The following is a 21820-nucleotide window of genomic DNA, read 5'->3' on the forward strand; positions in this document are numbered from 1 at the left end:
GATCCTGTATTGCAATCATGAATCCTTCTGTCTCACTGTATATATTGCCTTTTCTTAGCCATGTGTTGGATGCGTCTTGATCGATGTGTGGCTGTGTTAGATGATATGGGTGCTTGCCATGAAGTGTTTTCTTTTTCCAATTTGCTTTCTTCGTATCTGTTGATGTTATGTGATCTAAAGGGTTGTAGAAGTGGTTATGAAATTGCAGTGGTGTAGCCGATGTATTTATATGAGTGATTGCCTTGTGTATTTTGCTAGTTTCTGCTCGTTCTAGAAAGAATTTTCTTAAATTGTCTACCTGTCCATAATGTAGGTTTTTTATGTCGATAAATCCCCTTCCTCCTTCCTTTCTGCTTAATGTGAATCTTTCTGTTGCTGAATGTATGTGATGTATTCTATATTTGTGGCATTGTGATCGTGTAAGTGTATTGAGTGCTTCTAGGTCTGTGTTACTCCATTTCACTACTCCAAATGAGTAGGTCAATATTGGTATGGCATAAGTATTTATAGCTTTTGTCTTGTTTCTTGCTGTCAGTTCTGTTTTCAGTATTTTTGTTAGTTTTTGTCTATATTTTTCTTTTAGTTCTTCTTTAATATTTGTATTATCTATTCCTATTTTTTGCCTGTATCCTAGATATTTATAGGCATCCGTTTTTTCCATCGCTTCTATGCAGTCGCTGTGGTTATCCAATATGTAATCTTCTTGTTTAGTGTGTTTTCCCTTGACTATGCTATTTTTCTTACATTTGTCTGTTCCAAAAGCCATACTTATATCATTGCTGAATCCTTCTGTTATCTTTAGTAATTGGTTGAGTTGTTGATTGGTTGCTGCCAGTAGTTTTAGATCATCCATGTATAGCAAATGTGTGATTTTGTGTGGGTATGTTCCAGTAATATTGTATCCATAATTTGTATTGTTTAGCATGTTGGATAGTGGGTTCAGAGCAAGGCAGAACCAGAAAGGACTTAATGAGTCTCCTTGGTATATTCCACGCTTAATCTGTATTGGCTGTGATGTGATATTATTAGAGTTTGTTTGGATATTAAGTGTGGTTTTCCAGTTTTTCATAACTATGTTTAGGAACTGCATCAATTTAGGATCTACTTTGTATATTTCCAATATCTGTAGTAACCATGAGTGGGGTACACTATCAAAAGCTTTTTGGTAATCAATGTATGCGTAGTGTAGTGACATTTGTTTAGTTTTAGCTTGATATGTCACCTCTGCATCTATTATCAGTTGCTCTTTACATCCTCGTGCTCCTTTGCAACAGCCTTTTTGTTCTTCATTTATAATTTTGTTCTGTGTTGTATGTGTCATTAATTTCTGTGTAATGACTGAAGTTAATATTTTGTAGATTGTTGGTAGGCATGTTATGGGGCGATATTTAGCTGGGTTTGCTGTGTCTGCTTGATCTTTAGGTTTCAGATAGGTTATTCCATGTGTAAGTGTATCAGGGAATGTGTATGGGTCTGCAATGTAACTGTTAAATAATTTAGTTAGATGTGAATGTGTTGAGGTGAACTTCTTTAGCCAGAAATTTGCTATTTTATCATTTCCAGGGGCTTTCCAATTGTGCGTAGAATTAATTGCTCGGGTGACTTCATGTTGCAAAATTATCACTTCAGGCATTTGTGGTATCATCTTGTATGAGTCTGTTTCTGCTTGTATCCACCGTGCATGCCTGTTATGTTGTACCGGGTTTGACCATATGTTGCTCCAGAAGTGTTCCATGTCTCTTATGTTTGGTGGATTGTCTATTTTAATGTGTGTGTTATCTATTGTCTGGTAAAATTTCTTTTGGTTTGTGTTGAATGTTTGGTTTTGTTTCCTTCTATTTTCACTTTTTTTGTATCTTCTAAGTCGTTTGGCCAATGCTTGTAACTTCTGCTTCTTTTCATCTAATTGCTCCATTGCTTCTTGTTGTGAGATTTTACCTAACCTTTTTCGTTTTTTGTCTGATATTTCATTTCTTATAAATTGTGTTAGCTGTCCGATGTCTTTTCTCAGTTTTTCTATTCTGATCTGTAGCCTGTGTTGCCATGCTGGTTTTGTGGGTTTCTTCTGTGTGTTGGTTGGTTCTGATCTCTGCCTAGTGTGTATATTTAGTGTAGTGAGTGCTCCTACATAAACCAGTAGTTGTAACTCTTCCATTGTTGTATTTTCATTTATTTTGTTGTGTATGATTGTGTTGATAGTTGTTATTGTTGTTTCGACTTGTGGGTTATTTGGTGGTCTATGCAAGAATGGTCTAATGTCTGTATTTGTGTCTTTGTATTCTATATATGTCAGCTGAAATTTCTCTTCTATATCTAACATGTGTGTCACTTCGTGTTCTATTTGTGCTTGTTCTGGTGGCTGTCTTAAGATGTCGTTTTCCTCTAATTGTTTAATTGATGTGTGTTGTTCTTTGTTTGTTTGCTCTGGGATGTTTGAGTCCATTACTGTATTTTCTTCTTCTTCTTCTGATTGCACATTATTTTGTTCTAGTATTTGTTGTACTTGTTGTTTGATGTTTTCTAATTCTGACTGGGGTATCCTGTTATTTTTGATTATTACACGGATCTGATCAGCTAGTCGTTGTTCTGTTAAAAATTTTAATTCTGGGTATCTGGTAATAAATGTTGTGTGTACTTGTGATCTGTATCCAGTTGTGTTGGTTCCTAGGTTTGTTGCTTGGTAATAACAGAACATGAGGTGTCGATTAACTTCATCTGACCATCTCATCCTCTGTCTTTGTTTTCCTTCTAGGGTGGTTGCAGGAAGCATATCCTGCAAAACACCTCTATTTGGATTTAAATCATTTTCCAGTTGGCTAGCAGTGTCGTTACCATTGTGGGCGGGCATAGGGTTCAAGCGTCGTCCCCGACCATGACGGCGCTTGTCCGAGGCTTCTTTAGTTCTGTCCTGAACCAAGTAATCACACTAAAAGGGGGGTTAGCCCTATTAGTGGTTTGTTCTTTTCGTCGCCTTTTACGACTGGCAGAACATACCGGAGGCCTATTCTTTTTATTATTATTATTATTATTATTATTATTACTGTTACTACTATTATTTTTGTATCTCCAGCAATAGAGATTCGATGGAGGAAGAATTGTTCTTCTGAATCTTGGCGATGTCGGATCCTGGGACTCCACAGCTGCAGCGATCAACAATCTAGTATTGATGGGTCTGCACAATCTCAAAGAAAAATGGGAGGGGAAGCAAAATGGCAGCAGATCCTTAATCATTGTAGTGATAATAAATCCACATCCTGGTTATTGAACATTACTTTTGAGAAACAATGGCAATGTCGCTCATCACTGGTTTTGATCAGTGTTATAAATTCGATGCAGACTCTTGAAATTATTTTCACCACAGGATGTAAATCTTGCTGGTAAAACTTTTGTTAGAACTTCAAGTTTAACAAGTATATTTAGAAACGACACAACAACACATATATGTCACAGAGTAAGTTGACATGTGAACACGTTAGCGTTCAGATAAGCACTGAGTCTCAGTCTAGCGGCCGCTGCTCGGCTGGCCGCTTAGGTGGCGCCGCTGCTGCATGGCTGGCAGGCAGACAGCGCCGCACGTAGAGGACGTGCGTAATTGCGCGGCGGCACTTTAAATGATCGGCGAGTCACAACACTTTTCCCCCCTTTGAAATTGTTGCACTGGTCTTGATGGATGTGTCCTGGAGATGGCTGACGTCCATAGGCGTTGTGTGACTCGACGTAAAGTCTCGAGGAGGAGGCTTCCCGTACGGACGGAAGTGTCACCGATGATAACGGGTCGAGATGACAGGAGACGTAGGGGTCGAATCTGCTGGGGCCCCACGCACCAATCTGCCCGTTGCGGCAAGTCCAGTTGATATGACAGGAGACATGGGCGATGCGTCAGCGTCTGGTGGAGGAGGAGGCGAGTAGATGTACTCTGACACTGGTTAGTCCTCCGGTTCCCGCATGGGCACGTCGTCTGGTGGCATCCGTTCTGGTGCTGGCATCGCGATGACGGGTAGAGGGCGGCGTTGTGAGTATGGAGATGTGCCAAGATCCCGAGCATCAGGGAGAGTCAAGGGTGGTGTGGCGGCATTCGGAACAGGTGTTGCTGGCACCCGAGGCCGAAGCTGGTCCGAATGACGCACTGCAACACCTGCGTCCGTCTGGATTTCATACAGGCGTCTGCCACGGTGTCTTAAGATGCGGCCCGGGCTCCATTTTGGCCGCCTGCCATATCCCCGTACCCAGACGAGGTCGTCGGCGGTGAACCGGCCAAGGGACGGCACCCGCGGCCGGGAGGTGGGAGGCCGCAGAAGATGAAGTAGAGTGCGGGGCTGTCGGCCATGTAAGAGCTCAGCCGGGCTGTGATCGCCCATGGGGGTGAAACGGTAAGACGCCAGGAACTGGAGAAGCGCCTCATCAGCAGCAGAAGAAGTCAGAAGTTTCCGCATTTGAGCCTTAAACGTGCGGACCAGTCGTTCAGCCTCACCGTTGGATTGTGGATGGAACGGCGGGGCCGTGACATGCGTAACACCGTGACGAGCACAAAAATCCGCAAAGTCAGAAGAGGCAAATTGCGGACCATTATCAGTAACAAGAGTAGAGGGGAGGCCTTCCAAAGAAAAAATGCGGGCGAGAGCACTGGTGCTTGCCGCGGTGGTAGGTGACGTGCAACGGACAATGAAAGGAAAGTTAGAGTAGGCGTCAATTACGAGGAGCCAATAAGTACCTAAGAAGGGTCCCGCAAAATCAGCATGAATGCGCTCCCAGGGCTTCTCAGGCGAAGGCCACGGTGACAAAGATGACTTCGGGGCAGCGGCCTGTGACGCACAAGGGCCGCAGGCAGCGACCATGTGGACGATTTCAGAGTCGATGCCAGGCCAGTACACATGACGGCGCGCCAGAGATTTGGTGCGCGACACACCCCAGTGCCCCTGGTGAAGGAGGCGCAAGACCGAAGCACGCAAAGACGCGGGGACCACAACACGCGGCGAAACATTGTCAGTGGAGAGGAGGATAACACCATCCCTAGCCGTGAGGCGGTAGCGCAAAGGGTAGTAGTTCCGCAACGGATCAGAAGTCTTAGCGGACGGGCGATCAGGCCAACCCGTCTGAATACAGCGTAAAACCCGGGAGAGGGTAGGGTCAGAACCCGTAACAGCCGCCAGCCTGTCCCCAGTGATGGGGAACCCGTCCACAACCCGCTGCTCGGCAACATCCAGGTGGAAACACAAAAGTTCGTCCCTATCGAATGCCTGATCAGGGCCCATGGGGAGGCGAGACAAAGCATCAGCATTCGCATGTTGAGCCGTTGGCCGGAAATGAATCTCATAGTTGAAACGGGACAAGTAAAGAGCCCAACGCTGGAGGCGGTGTGCAGCCTTGTCTGGAAGTGACGTTGATGGGTGAAACAAGGAAACAAGTGGTTTGTGATCCGTAACAAGATGAAATTTTGTGCCATAGAGAAAAACACCAAACTTATGAAGAGCATAAATGATGGCCAAAGCTTCTTTCTCAATCTGAGAATACTTTTGTTGGGCATCCGTGAGCGTTTTGGAGGCATAAGCAATGGGTTGTTCCGAACCGTCAGAAAAACGGTGCGCAAGGACTGCCCCAACCCCGTACTGAGAGGCGTCTGTAGCAAGGACAAGATGTTGGCCAGGTCGATAAGTAGCTAGGCACGGGGCCTGTATCAGCATAGTCTTCAATTTCTGGAAAGCTGCGTCACATGACGCGGACCAGTGAAAAGGCACGTTTTTATGCAACAGGCGATGCAACGGCTGAGCCACCGACGCTGCAGACGGTAAAAACTTGTGATAGTAGGCGATTTTCCCCAAGAAGGCCTGCAGTTCCTTAACAGACGTAGGGCGAGGAAGGGCATCGATCGCAGCGACAGTTTGTTGAAGCGGACGAATACCATCCCGAGAGAGTTGAAACCCCAAGTACGTGATAGATGCCTGAAAAAATTGTGATTTCTGAAGATTACACTTAAGACCTGCAGTCTGTAAGACATTAAAAAGTGTGTGAAGATTTTGAAGATGTTCGTCAGTGGTGGAGCCCGTGACAACAATGTCGTCCATGTAATTGATACACCCAGGAACAGGGAGCAATAATTGTTCCAAGAATCGCTGAAAGAGAGCAGTGGCGCTAGCAACCCCGAATGGCAAGCGTTGGTATTGATAGAGGCCGAAAGGCGTGTTAAGAACCAGAAACTGCCGGGAAGCAGCGTCGAGAGGAAGTTGATGATAAGCTTCTGACAGGTCAATTTTAGAAAAATACTGCCCTCCAGCGAGTTTAGTGAACAGTTCTTCAGGACGGGGCATAGGGTAAGTGTCGATGAGGCATTGAGCATTTACCGTGGCTTTGAAATCGCCACAGAGATGAATAGAACCATTGGGCTTGGCAACTACAATGACAGGAGAGGACCACTCACTGGAAGTGACAGGAAGCAAGACCCCTGAAGTAGTGAGACGATCCAACTCCTGTTTGACCCGATCACGAAGGGCCACAGGAATGGGCCGAGCCCGAAAAAACTTAGGCCGAGCAGTGGGTTTGAGCGTGATATGAGCTTCAAAGTCGTGTGCACGGCCTAACCCAGGAGAAAAAATGGACGAAAAGGTCGTCGACAAAGAATCCAGTTGAGCATACGGAATAGCGTCAGAGACAATATTGACAGAGTCATCTATGGAGAACCCAAAAACGCGGAAGGCATCGAAACCAAAAAGATTTTCTGCGTTGCCCTGGTCGACCACAAATATGGGAACAGTGCGAACGACGGATTTGTAAGATACCTCCGCATTAAACTGTCCCAAGAGAGAAATCTTCTGTTTATTGTACGTCCGTAATTGCCGAGTGACAGGGGACAGGAGTGGAGAACCCAGCTGAAGATACGTCTGAGAATTAATTATAGTGGCGGCAGAACCGGTATCCACTTGCATGCGAACATCTCGACCAAGGATTTGGACAGTGAGGAATAACTTCCCTGAAAGGGAAGAAGTGCAATTGACAGACAACACAGAATCAGAATCAGCGTCATGTTCCTGAACATCATGTATGCGGTCGGACTTGCAAACGGAAGACACATGACCTTTCTTTTTGCAGGTGTGACACACTGCCCAACGTTGTGGACAATCCTCGCGTGAATGTTTCATAAAACACCTTGGACATGAAGGAAGTTGCCGGGGATTTTGCTGCAGTTTCTTAGGGGTTTGTTTATGGCTTGGCCGAGGCTGCGCGTGGGAGCGCACTGCAGCCACGTCGGCCGGCGGGGACGCGCCGCGCGTGTCGTCAACAGCGCACAGAGGTTGTATTTCCCCGACGTCACCCCAAGCTTCTATTTGTGCCCCAGCGGCGCGAGAAATTTCAAAAGACTGCGCAATGGAGAGAACTTCATCTAAAGTCGGATTCGCCAACTGAAGGGCACGTTGCCGAACTTCTTTGTCGGGCGCCGACCGGATAATAGCATCCCGTACCATGGAATCGGCATAGGATTCTTTGTGAACATCAGTAACAAAGTGACACTTTCGACTGAGGCCGTGAAGTTCAGCAGCCCAAGCGCGATAGGATTGATTGGGTTGTTTGTGACAACGATAAAAGGCAACATGAGAGGCTACCACATGCGTTTGCTTTTGAAAATAGACCGACAGAAGGGAACACATTTCAGCAAAGGACAAAGACGCAGGATCCTTCAAAGGGGCCAATTGCGACAACAACCGATACATTTGAGGCGAAATCCAGGAAAGGAACAGAGACTTACATGCTTGTTCGTCCGAGACATAAAATGCCAAGAAGTGCTGTCGAAGACGTTTTTCATAATCCGACCAGTCTTCTGCCGTCTCGTCGTAAGGAGGAAAAGGCGGTACAGCCAACGACGAGAAACGGCCCGCATTTGACGCCGCGACGAAATCGCGAATCGCCGCCGTTAGAAGCGTTTGCTGTTCAAGGAGATTTTGCAAGAGTTGCTCGACAGTAGTCATGGAACCCTGTGAGTCAACGGTGAAAAGGAAAAATCCACTACCTCGTCGCCAATTGTTAGAACTTCAAGTTTAACAAGTATATTTAGAAACGACACAACAACACATATATGTCACAGAGTAAGTTGACATGTGAACACGTTAGCGTTCAGATAAGCACTGAGTCTCAGTCTAGCGGCCGCTGCTCGGCTGGCCGCTTAGGTGGCGCCGCTGCTGCATGGCTGGCAGGCAGACAGCGCCGCACGTAGAGGACGTGCGTAATTGCGCGGCGGCACTTTAAATGATCGGCGAGTCACAACAACTTTAACATATTTAATGTAAAGGGTCGGGTTTTTAAAAGAATGAATTACCTTTTCCTGTTTTGTTGTCTCTGACAACAATTATACTTGCCGGTTTCTCATCAAGATAAGCTCTTTTGAATTACAATTGTTTTTAATCCTTCCACTTTTTCTATACAGACATCATACATTAAAGTCACAATTCTGATTGCAATGGCGGACTATCCCTTTCATACAACAAAATAGATCTCTTTCTCCTACTGCTAGGAAGTCAACACCAAAAATAAAAAATCAGAAATTACATCCAAGTTGGCTAACAAAGCCAGAGATACAATGTACAACAGTCTAATTTTAGCATCGCTGCTGCCACTTGCAGCCACTATATCTTTGAGTGTCAATATTACCATCATAGTTTTTAACATATAAAACAATGTATAGCTTTTTTTAGTCTGTCCAGATTGGATGTAAAAAAAATGCATTACATTTCAAAACATACGCAAAGTAAGCATTTGGCCACTACCAGCTTTTAACAAGGATAAAAAAAAATCCACCACATTGACACTTTCATCACTTTTGCACTCGCATTGTAAGGGCTGCTTACTGTCACAAAATGTTTCTCTTTTTCCTCTACAAACTGTGATCTCATATCATATGGTTTCACAGTATCCTGGATCTGACAGAGATAGTAACCATTCTTCCTGAAACCCTCTTGTAGGTGCTGCAATTCCACTGCTATACTCTCTCAGTTGGAAATTTTGGGATCCATATGCACTAGTACGGTAAGGTCGCCTACTCATTGCGAGGAAAGTGTCAGGTGAAGGCATTTGAGTATAAATCTGTACGCACTGTTTTACAGTAAACACTTGAGTCCTAGTAAGCTGTCCAGTCCTCGCTTGACTAGCACACTGAGGAATGAAAGTCAGTTGTTCTCTTCTATCTCCAATGTTAATGTGTTTTTTTTTAAACAGCAAGTTGCAAAATTCACACATATGCAAGATCACAAGATGACTCTTCTTCACCTGCAGATAACGTCGACACTCTTCCCTGACTCTGTGGTGGATAGACAAAGTCATCTGGTATCAAGCCAATAGATTAGGATAGTCGGCAACATGCAGATAATCTGAAAATACTAACATCTTGTAGCTAAAGGAATGCAAGAAGAACTGCAGAGAACTGTAATCAATTGTACTGAGGAAAAAAGTTGGCTATGCAACATTATCTCTACCCAGAAAAGTAGACACAACACCACTGATGCTACCTGAGGCTTATTTTATCAGAGCAGAGGAAAAGGTTGCCCTCATTCCTCCATTGTGTGCAGCAGGTGAATTACTACACGAAACACGCTGTATTACACGCACAATGCCTCTCCAGGGGACACTGCCTTATCGTAGCACAGACTGTGTGGGTAGAGAGGTTTGCATGTTTGTAGGAAGCTTTTTCCATAGTCCTTCCCCCAACCCAAGGTGTGATGTGATCTGTGTTGAGGGGCACATGGCACATGGGAAAAAGTTTTGTGAATGGAGCCTTGGGGATATCGGGAGATCTCCCTCAGTAAGTAGCCCTAAACTGGCACTGGACTCCACTAGTGTTTGGTGTTGACCTAATAGATCCCCAATTCTCAGGATGAAAACGGGCAACACAGAAACGAATTTAAAAACAAAGGGACTTGATGACACCCTGAACACCCACACATCAGATGTTCAATTAATAGAAGCTGTTTCTGGAACTTAATCGGGGATAGGCCAGTTTGAGAAGTGGAAAATGTCACTGAGAAGTTGGACTGTATGAACATCAAAGACTTGTCTGGAGACCTCCAATACCTCCAAAAAAAAGACTGTCTTGGCGTGAAAGAAGTAAACAGGCCTCTCCCACTTCCATGACAAGGAATAAGAGAATGAAAGAGGAGTCACTTACTGTCATTTCCCAACAAGATAACAAGATCCAGTAACAGCTGAGGCAGGAAACAGGGAAACAGATCTATAGTAGTGCAGTCATGGGTTTTGGGATGGCAGTAATATATGAGGGTTATCCACTTGTTAACATCACTGTGAGCAGGAGGAGCTAGCTCAAATGGCTCACTTTGAAAAGACGTCAATCTGTTGTAGAATTTTAGAACATGTTTTTTGCTCGAGTATCATGTCGTTTTTGGAAACCCAGAATCTACTCTGCAGGAATCAACATGGATTCCGGAAACAGCGATCGTGTGAGACCCAACTCGCTTTATTTGTTCATGAGACCCAGAAAATATTAGATACAGGCTCCCAGGTAGATGCTATTTTCCTTGACTTCCGGAAGGCGTTCGATACAGTTCCACACTGTCACCTGATAAACAAAGTAAGCCTACGGAATATCAGACCAGCTGTGTGGCTGGATTGAAGAGTTTTTAGCAAACAGAACACAGCATGTTGTTATCATTGGAGAGACGTCTACAGACGTTAAAGTAACCTCTGGCGTGCCACAGGGGAGTGTTATGGGACCATTGCTTTTCACAATATATATAAATGACCTAGTACATAGTGTCGGAAGTTCCACGCGGCTTTTCGCGGATGATGCTGTAGTATACAGAGAAGTTGCAGCATTAGAAAATTGTAGCGAAATGCAGGAAGATCTGCAATGGATAGGCACTTGGTGCAGGGAGTGGCAACAGACCCTTAACATAGACAAATGTAATGTATTGCGAATACATAGAAAGAAGGATCCTTCATTGTATGATTATATGATAGCAGAACAAACACTGGTAACAGTTACTTCGTAAAATATCTGGGAGTATGCGTGCGGAACGATTTGAAGTGGAATGATCATATAAAATTAATTGTTGGTAAGGCGGGTACCAGGTTGAGATTCATTGGGAGAGTCCTTAGAAAATGCAGTCCATCAACAAAGGAGGTGGCTTACAAAACACTCGTTCGACCTATACTTGAGTATTGCTCATCAGTGTGGGATCCGTATAAGATCGGGTTGACAGAGGAGATAGAGAAGATCCAAAGAAGAGCGGCGCGTTTCGTCACAGGGTTATTTGGTAACCGTGATAGCATTACGGAGATGTTTAGCAAACTCAAGTGGCAGACTCTGCAAGAGAGGCGCTCTGCATCGCGGTGTAGCTTGCTTGCCAGGTTTCGAGAGAGTGCGTTTCTGGATGAGGTATCGAATATATTGCTTCCCCCTACTTATACCTCCTGAGGAGATCACGAATGTAAAATTAGAGAGATTCGAGTGTGCACAGAGGCTTTCAGACAGTCATTCTTCCTGCGAACCATACGCGACTGGAACAGAAAATGGAGGTAATGACAGTGGCACGTTAAGTGCCCTCCGCCACACACCGTTGGGTGGTTTGCGGAGTATAAATGTAGATGTAGATGTAGACTGGGGAAGACTCATGTCAAGAACACAAATTCAGTTCTGGACAAAGGTGCTCTAATCTTAGGATGGGAACAATAGGTTGGCTGAAGGAGATGGTTCCCAAGATATCTCCAGGGAAAGAAATGAAGCTGCTGCTTAAGACAGCAGAGAAAGTCTTCAAGACCACAAAGGGTGCCCAAACAACTTAAGGATGTTGCTCCAAAGACTCTGTCTTAGAAAGTGCAGGTGCTTGACAGATGACTAGATGACAATTAAACAGGTGGTTGCATATGATGGCCAAACCCTTGTAGCAGGAGTAGGTGAGAAAGTCCTAAAGGCAGTGTGAGAGCAGCACCTATCCTACTGTGAGATAAAAAAGCTTCATGGAAAAATATTTGCAGTTGCCTGAAGAACCATAACTGCACTTGTGTGTCCACATCTTCATTCAAAGCAAATCAACAGCCACAAATATTTTTCTTCAGGGATCCAAAAATATGGAAATCACACGGGGTGAGATCGGGACTTTATAGAGGATGTGTAAGGGCTTCCCAGCAAACTTCTTCACTGTAGCTGAAACAGCCTTGGCAACACATGGGGCTGCTCACATGTTATCAAAGTTGTTTTCAGTTCACTACAGATGTTGCACAGGAAAGCCCTCACTTATTACAGTCCGAACCTCTCCCCATGCAATTTCCATGCATTTGGAGCCCTGAAGGAAAACATTCGTGGCAGTCGACTTGCCTTGAACGAAGGTGTGGACACCTAGGTACGATCATGGTTAAATAGGCAACTGTAAACGTTTTTCCATGAAGGCACTGACCATCTTGTCTCACTGTGGGATAAATGTAGCAACAGTTATGACAATTACTTTGAAGTAATAAACAGTTTACTTAATTTTTTCCACCTGTCTCATTTTGATTTGATTGCTTCTTATAAATTAAGTTCAAGGATGAAATTGGTTTTAAACAGACTACGGCCTATAGAAATCCTAGGAAACAGACTGGGATTCCTATAGCAAAGACCTAAATTCACACTTACATGAAGTTAGTATTTTGACAGTAAATTAAGGAGTTTTAAGGGAAATGGCATATGAAGTGATGTCTTCCATCATGATATGGTACTTAGAAAACTGTCCAATCAGCAAAATGTACACAAACAGGAATGTACTTTTGTGAACAATAATTCTGAACTGCAATGGAAGCTGGTAAGAAATCTGTTCAACTTTTTAAGAAGAAAAGGACGGTGGGCAAAATATCAGGAAGCATTTGCCAAATACATTCTTTCTATTAAACAATTAAACAATCACCCTGGAAGGTATTCTATGTGGAAGTGGCAGGTACAGTATCAGGGCTCAACTTCACAAAGTCCTCACAAGAATATAAAAAATGTAGGAGGATGGTGAGTATACAAGGGCAGCTAATGACACACTGGATTTGCTCCTCGATACTTACCCTCCCTCAGTGCACTCTGGCATACAGTACTGACAAGGATTCAGTCCCTGTGAGATACTGGTTTATTAGTAACCAGTGAGAACACTAGGAATCTGTCACAGAATATGTTGATTTTGAGAAAATACAGTGGGCAGCGGAGACATTTCAATTGCTCAAGCCACCAAACTCAGATGCAGTTCTTCTGGCTCTATTGCAACAAGCAGAAAGAGGATTTATCAGGCTCCTACGTAGAATGTTTTAGAGTCAGTCTACCAGCAGGCATCACTCCTCATGCTTGGAAAACAGCGAAGGTTGCGCTTTTATTCCAAAGCCAGGGATACTGATCATACCAAGGGTAAGGACATGAGACCAACCAAGTCTGTCCTCCTTTCTTTTAAGACATTAGAAAAAATTGTTAATGTACAAGTTAGGGAAACAAGGTTTACCGAGATTCCTCTAAATTAAACCCAACAGGCATACCAACAAGATAAATTATGTGAAACAGTACTTCACCAACTTTTTGTGGAGTTAAAAAAAGCTCTAAACTATCAGGAAATTGATTTCTATATCTTCCTGGTTATAGACCAGACTGAACGAGGCAGCACAGTGGTCAGCACACTGGACTCCCATTTGGGAGTACAATGGTTGAAACCCGTGTCTGGTCATCCTGATGTAGGTTTTCTGTGATTTCCCTAAATTGCTTCAGGCAAATGCCAGGATGGTTCCTTTGAAACGGCATGACCAATTTCCTTCCCCATGCTTGCATAATCCGATGGGACCAATTACCTCAATGTTTGGTCCCCTCCTTCAAATCAACCAACTAACCAATATTGAACAGAAGGTGGCTGCTAAGACCCATGGGAAGGTGCAGAGATAGGCTTGCCTAGGCACGACACGTGAAATTAGCAGCAGCACATCTCCTCTGGGATGGAGACCATGTTGGACATGCCTCCATTACACCATTGGGTTACAATGGAGGCAGCATCAGAGGCATAAAGGTTAAGAATCAGAAACCTACAGGATATCCAGAATCCCACATCAATAAAATTATTGTGATAAATATAGAAATTGTCAGGAATGCTGGCTGACTATACAATAAGTTCTATCTGTTTCAACAAATCTTTCAGTGTAACAATTGGAAGTAGGGAGTAATGGAAGAATGAACCATGATGTTGTTCAGGACACATAGTCTTGTTTACTGATGGGTCAAAAATAGATGAGAACACAATCTCTCTAGGGAAACTGGCTCTGGTATTCCAGGCAGAGATATTCATCATCAGAGTGTGTGCAAAGAAGAATCTATGCAGGTGTTACAAGAACTGCAGCAGAATGCCACAAATCCCTAGTGATGCTAGGGGAAGCCAACAGGATAAACCTGCTGTGAGTCCCTGGTAACTCAGGAATTAGGGGTAATAAGTTAGGAGACCACATAGAAAAACAAGGTGGGGTGTTTTTATTTTGGTCAGATCAATAAAGTTTACAAAAAAACAATTCCAGTTCATATTTCCCCTCACACTACTCTTTAGCAGTTCTGTCTGGCTTTACTAGACTGTCAGAGAAAAATAACCACACAATAAACTTAATTTCAATGGGTGCAATGTGGAGGAGGGGTGTGAGGGGCAGGTGATGGGTGTAGGGGGTGTGAGGAGGGGGGGGGTGTAGGGGGGATGGGTAGTTAAGGCTACTGCTGTTTTGTCTTCTTGATTACACGAACTCGGATCAAAATGTTCACAAGGGCCATTCCACCAGAGCCAAACCTCTGCAAAGAGGAGAGGGAAGCATTTAAATGTTCCTGAAAAGATTCTGAGTCATCCTTCCAGTAGACAAAAGAAATGTATAATCCCGTTACTATTTGAAGTATATAAGCAGAAAATGTACAGTTACTGGTTTTTGCCTACAGGAGAGCAGAAGATGGTCCAACCACCCATGTGAAGAGAAATACCATCAAACTTCTCAGAACACTTTCCAAGAAAGAGTGGTGATTAGACTTTGGCATGAGCATATGCACCTCTGAAACTTTAACAATTACCAAATGTCCATAAAGAAGGGGTCTCATTTCATCTCATCATTAGCTTCATCAGCACATATGAGAGCTACCAAACAGCTGGCAGTGATGTTCAGCTGTTTTGTTGGCAAATGCCATCGGCATGTATTGAATTTGGTGCATTTTGTCCAACAGCATCAGAACCTTGAACAAGGCCAGGAGGGCCTCACGGTGAGATCCAATGTCGTTTCCCTGTTTACTGGGGAATACGTAAGGAACTCTTCTAGTCTCAAGGGGAGAAGATCAGTTTGTGCTAACGAAAATCTTTGAATTTGTTTTCATGTCGACCTACTTCCTGCTTGATGGAAATTACCATGAAGAGTCCAGCAGAGAGGTGATGGGCTGCCCACTGTCACCAGGTGTAGCTAGCAAGTTTATGACGGCATTTCAAGAAGTCTAGAGTAAAGCAGTCTACAAACACTCATCACTTTTTTATAATATGTAAATGATACATTCATGATACGGGTACATTGACGACTACACATACAAGCGTTTTGCAACGTCTGAACTTGCTGCAGCAAAACATCAGGTTCATGAAGGAGATGAAGAAAACAATCAACTTCTATTACTGGATGTGCTAACCAAGAGAACACTGGATGCCGTGCTAGCACACAGTATTGACTGTAACCAATGCATACCCCCAACTCGTGCCCCCTCACAATGAGCAAGCATACTCAGCACACTAGTGTGCAGGACTTATCTCCAACCAAGTGTGTTTATCATTGGAGTTGACGCACAGACAAACTGTTCTCAGGCTGAATGTTTAAAATCACTGCCAGATCCACAATGTCATGAAACCAAAGGGCCGCATGGTTGGAGGTGCCATGTCATGGATTGTGCGACCTCTCCCACCGGAGGTTTGAGTCCTCCCTTGGGTATGGGTGTGTGTGTGTGTGTGTGTGTGTGTGTGTTTTTCTTAGCAAAAGTTAGTTTAAATAGTGTGTAAGTCTAAGTACCAACGACCTCAGCAATTTGGTCCCTTAGGAATTCAAACACATCTGAACATTTGAAACCAAAGGCTCTGAGGCCACAGCTAGCAGAGGAAGAAGAGAAACTAATTGCAACAATGTTTTTCCTTTATGTTGCTAACACATCAGAAAAAATTGGAAGAATATCATAACTAGTATTTCATGAAAACATCTTAATACAATGACTGCACTAGCAGCTTCAAATTTTGTGCACTTTGGGTGATATGAGTGACTGGGAAGAGAGAATAATCTAGTAACCAGGATTGAGTGTTATCAATTTTTGTATTTAAACGTTTCAGCTACATTTTAGATGGAATGTTTCAGTATAGGCATTGAGAATACTAATGTCAAGTTCAAAACTGACAATACTTGCCATGATTATATCTGTGTCCATACTCTGCAAACCACTGTGAAATCCATAAATAATAATGAAGTCACCAATAGCAAATTTGCTATCCAAATATATCTTTATAGTTGAACGGCATCTCATAAAGCTGACAGTAGTGTGAGACATAAATGAGAACTGATGTATAGTAAATTACCTGACAATTTAAAGGCAGCTCAGAAGGGATTGAGAAAGAGACTAAAAACTGCAAAAGATTAAATGGAAGCCCAATTAGTCTAACTAGTATAGGACAGTCTGTAAGTCATTATACTTTCACTGATAAAAGATTATTAGTAATCAGTAAACACAATTTCCCTTGCGGATATTTCCATTTTTATATTTTGTGTGATTTAACACCAATGTATGAAATTAGGCAGTCATCACATTATTCACATACATAGCTTCTTTGCCTATTCCATGCATGAAATATAACTTTTTATGCCCTACGTTAGCATGTGGACACACACAGAACCACTTTATGGGACAAATAAATAACAATGCATTTTACTATTCAGTCCCTTATTTGAAATATGTCAGCAATGTACCAAATGTTCAAAAGACTGTAATAATTTATAACTTTTCTTTTGTCTATGATATTTGGCTCTTTATGACTGTGCACATTTAGTGTCATTCAAATATTTCCATAACTGTGTGCCAGGTAGTTGCTGTTATTTGGAGGGGACAGCATTTTCACTGACTTCCCAATAAATCTATTTTGTGTGGGTCCTACACACTTAATATTCTTGAATGACTAACACTGTATTTTCCCAGTACTGTACTAATGAATGGATGTCTGATCCTACGTAATCATTCCATCTCTTACCCCCACACACATTGTTACACCAAGGCATTTGTATGAGTTAGCTGATTCTCACTGTGCCATAATGATATTGTACTCAAAGGATAATGTGTTTTTGCATTCTTCCTTCCCTCTACACTATTTTGTGTGTGTAATCTAGTTCAAAAAAGGATGTGACCAAAAGCCAAGGTTTTAATTCTTTTTTTGTGTGCTGTCGATGATGCAATGCTTCTATTATGCAGTGAGCTGTTTTCATTACTCCTTGTGTTATAATAAAAGTAATAAAAAATTATTAAATACATATACATACGAAAAACATTTAAAAGGATAATACAATTTCATTATTAGAAATGTTCTGTGCGTGTAGGAATTTTTAGGCTATCGGACTACCTCTCTTACATTTCAATTGCAGATGCAGGCAGCAGACTTCTATTCAACATTAAGTGCAATATCAACATTTGTTTAGAGTAAGCCTGAAGGAAGGTATCTTCATCTAATATTTCAGGATAAACAGGGACTATTACAGTGCATCTGCACTCTCAAAAATAATAAAGGAGCATCAAATGATGCAACTGCAGATTACATTTAGAAATAAGGACTATGAATGACTGGTGGAAAATACCAAACGTCAATTAGTATTAGAAATCAGAGACACAGAAGAATACAACACACAAAAATTATGACATAATGAATCTACGAAAGCTATACAGACACTTGTATCCCAGCAACAATTACTGCAATATTTTCAAAGTCTTTTCAGTCTCAATCAAAGGACTGTTCTAGCCACCAGAGTGAGGATTGTAGGAGAGTATTTAGTAATGAATGAACAAATACTGAGTAAATCTGTAACTCAAGTCACATAAGTGTACACAGTTAATAATGTTGTAGTAGTTAATATAAATTAAATGAGAAATAGAATTGTACAGACAGATATATATTCTTTGACATCTTAATAGATTTTGATTTGAATCATAAAACTTTATTTTACTATTTACCAATATTTCAATTGCTGGTTGATCCTGGGACTCAACAATGTAATTCTCATTTTCATCTTGCTCTGCCATCTGATCACCTTCTGTTATGATGTTCACTTTGGCAACAACTGGTCTAAAACCAAAAAGAAAAAAGTGACACAATGAAGCAAGGCTTGCAGAAGTATCTTTTAGTTGCTGTGCAAAATGCTTTATTTATACATTGCCTTTTGGTTCAGTTTTTCTTTTTGGACTAAAAATGTGTATCAGAATTACTGGTCACTTCATCTGTCTCATGCTTGTAAGGTACACATAGATTACTTAGCCAATAAACTGAACAACTTAGCATTTACAATGTGTATTTTGTCAGGTGCCACAAACATGGATACTAGAAAGATAGTTTATCACTGCTACTTTGAGTCAGTTATTCGTTATGGCATAATCTTCTGGGGAAATTCAGCAAATGTCACTAGGCTCCTAGTATTACAAAAGAAAGTAATTAGAAATGTGTGTTGCAAAAAAAGGGAATCTTGTCGATCACTGTTCAAAAATTTAAAAATACTATCTATCCCTTCACTTTACATATATGAGATGGTGGAGTTCCTATATAAAAATCAACATACACTAGACACTTTCCATTTTGACCACAACTACAGCACTCGCCAAAGAGATAATTTCAAACTTCCAACACATTTAAAACTTTATGCCCAAATGCCCGAGTACATGGGGTTAAAAATTTTCAATAAAATAAAAGGCAGTAATATATTTAAGATGGAGCTTGGTTCACTGAAAAGATTGCCCTTTACTCTTCTGGTGGAAAAGTGTTGTTATTCTGAGGACAGCTTCACAGTCTGAACACAGGGATTGTATTACATGTATTATTTTTTGTACATGTGTAGCTGTAACTTAGAAATGTAAAATATAATGTAAACTTTTGTATTTCTCTTAAAAAAGTGAAAAAAGTTTCTTTTGTAAACCTTGACATGTCTCCTGTACATCAAATCAAATGATTTGAAAATTGTACGTAATGAGATGAATAAATCACATATCACATATCACATATCATGTGCATAGTGAGCAACTAGATTCCAGACAACCACCAAGCAGGGTGCAGCACTCCCCTTTTGCTGTGAAGTGTCATGGTCTGTCATGAAATGCATTCCACAAGATACCATAAGTTTGAGCAGTTGCTCTGATTTATGACTTCACAATGAATGACAACAATTCGAAGAGATTCATTGGAGCTGGGTCCAAGGTCCACATGTCTTTCTCAATGGCAGCCCAAATGTGTTCAGTAGGCCATGAACTCTGAGGTGACAAACAGGCAGACATATATTCTTGTGCTGTTCCTCAAAGCATTATGACATAGCTTGCATACAATGGACTGATGAATTGTCTTGCTGAAGATATTAAGATTAGGACACGATGGCATCTAAGGTAAAAGTTTGAAATGTGTTGCTCATACAAATTTTTCTACAAAAAAGATAAAATTGTGAAAACTGCAAGGTTGAAACTACGAAGCTAAATGAATGCATTAGTAGTTTACAGTATGTATTTAGTACCCTGGAAATGAATATTATAAAACTTCAAGAATGAAAAAGTGAAGTGAACATTTCAAGTTTTCAGCAGAATAATTCAATTAATTATTTCAGAAAAGTGGGAAAAATTGGAGATCAGTTGCAACAAACAGAAAGTGCAAAATCAAGAAAATAGTGACATAAGTGTAAGTTCTATGCATACAACAACTCATTTCATGTACTTTCTCGGCAGATGATGGAAGTGCAATTGTGAGCTGTGTGAGAAGCAAAAGGAAAATGTGAATACAGTAGGACCCAAAACTTTGTTGTTTCAGAAAAATGTGAAATCCAACGTGAATGTAGTAAACACAAATCACCAACTTTTAAGTTGTTCTAATGACTTACTCAACTGTGCAATAAAAACAAGTGATGAAATAACCAGTATAAAACAAGATGCTATGCACAGTAAAAGTAGGCCTACATTTTGTAGCTCCAATTCAGCTACCAGTATTAAAATTGAAACATATGCAGACAGCCACTGGTGGAATATAGCTAACGATTTTTGCAATAAAAGCAATTGAATCTAACTTCCATAGGGAAACCAGGTGTGAAATTCTGTACAGATACATTAATAAGTCACAAAAAATCTCCGCATTAAGCTACAAAGACTTTTAGTTCTCCTGGCAGCAGCAAGTGATGCTGCAAGAAACAATAGAAAAGATTTAGCTCTCTTGCTTAAAAGAAAACTATATGAACCAATAAAAAAGATTTAGCTCTGTTGCTTAAAAGAGAACTATATGAACCAAGAAGTACAAATGTAATCATATTTTCATTCCACATTGTTTCAATCTGGTGGAATGGTCCTGTGTAAAGTGCAAATAATGAGATAAAAGTGTATAAAGGCATTTGAAAATGTGACTTTTGTAGATATAAGTAAATATGGAAAGAATATAATAGAGGGAAACATTCCACGTGGGAAAAATATATCTAAAAACAAAGATGATGTGACTTACCGAACGAAAGTGCTGGCAGGTCGATAGACACACAAACAAACACAAACATACATACGAAATTCAAGCTTTCGCAACAAACAGTTGCTTCATCAGGAAAGAGGGAAGGAGAGGGAAAGACAAAAGGATGTGGGTTTTAAGGGAGAGGGTAAGGAGTCATTCCAATCCCGGGAGCGGAAAGACTTACCTTAGGGGGAAAAAAGGAGAGGTATACACTCGCACACACACACATATCCATCCGCACATACACAGACACAAGCAGACATTTGTAAAGGCAAAGAGTTTGGGCAGAGATGTCAGTCGAGGCGGAAGTACAGAGGCAAAGATGTTGTTGAAAGACAGGTGAGGTATGAGCGGCGGCATATTGAAATTAGCGGAGATTGAGGCCTGGCGGATAACGAGAAGAGAGGATATACTGAAGGGCAAGTTCCCATCTCCGGAGTTCTGACAGGTTGATGTTAGTGGGAAGTATCCAGATAACCCGGACGGTGTAACACTGTGCCAAGATGTGCTGGCCGTGCACCAAGGCATGTTTAGCCACAGGGTGATCCTCATTACCAACAAACACTGTCTGCCTGTGTCCATTCAATGCGAATGGACAGTTTGTTGCTGGTCATTCCCACATAGAAAGCTTCACAGTGTAGGCAGGTCAGTTGATAAATCATGTGGGTGCTTTCACACGTGGCTCTGCCTTTGATCATGTACACCTTCCGGGTTACAGGACTGGAGTAGGTGGTGGTGGGAGGGTGCATGGGACAGGTTTTACACCGGGGGCGGTTACAAGGGTAGGAGCCAGAGGGTAGGGAAGGTGGTTTGGGGATTTCATAGGGATGAACTAAGAGGTTACGAAGGTTAGGTGGACGGCGGAAAGACACTCTTGGTGGAGTGGGGAGGATTTCATGAAGGATGGATCTCATTTCAGGGCAGGATTTGAGGAAGTCGTATCCCTGCTGGAGAGCCACATTCAGAGTCTGATCCAGTCCCGGAAAGTATCCTGTCACAAGTGGGGCACTTTTGGGGTTCTTCTGTGGGAGGTTCTGGGTTTGAGAGGATGAGGAAGTGGCTCTGGTTATTTGCTTCTGTACCATGTGTGGAGGGTAGTTGCGGGATGCGAAAGCTGTTTT

General features: G+C 42.0%; 1 protein-coding gene across 1 annotated transcript in view; it reads right to left on the bottom strand.

The window, feature by feature from the left end:
* The window catches only part of LOC126194656 (TRAF3-interacting protein 1), a 260931-nt gene that overhangs the window by 45646 nt on the left and 193465 nt on the right, over positions 1-21820 (bottom strand). The window contains exon 10 of the mRNA XM_049932847.1: positions 18194-18305. Within this exon, the coding sequence (XP_049788804.1) occupies positions 18194-18305 (112 nt within the window). The remainder of the gene's footprint in view (positions 1-18193; positions 18306-21820) is intronic.

The sequence above is a fragment of the Schistocerca nitens genome, chromosome 7 (assembly GCF_023898315.1).
Source record: "Schistocerca nitens isolate TAMUIC-IGC-003100 chromosome 7, iqSchNite1.1, whole genome shotgun sequence".
Taxonomy (NCBI): domain Eukaryota; kingdom Metazoa; phylum Arthropoda; class Insecta; order Orthoptera; family Acrididae; genus Schistocerca; species Schistocerca nitens.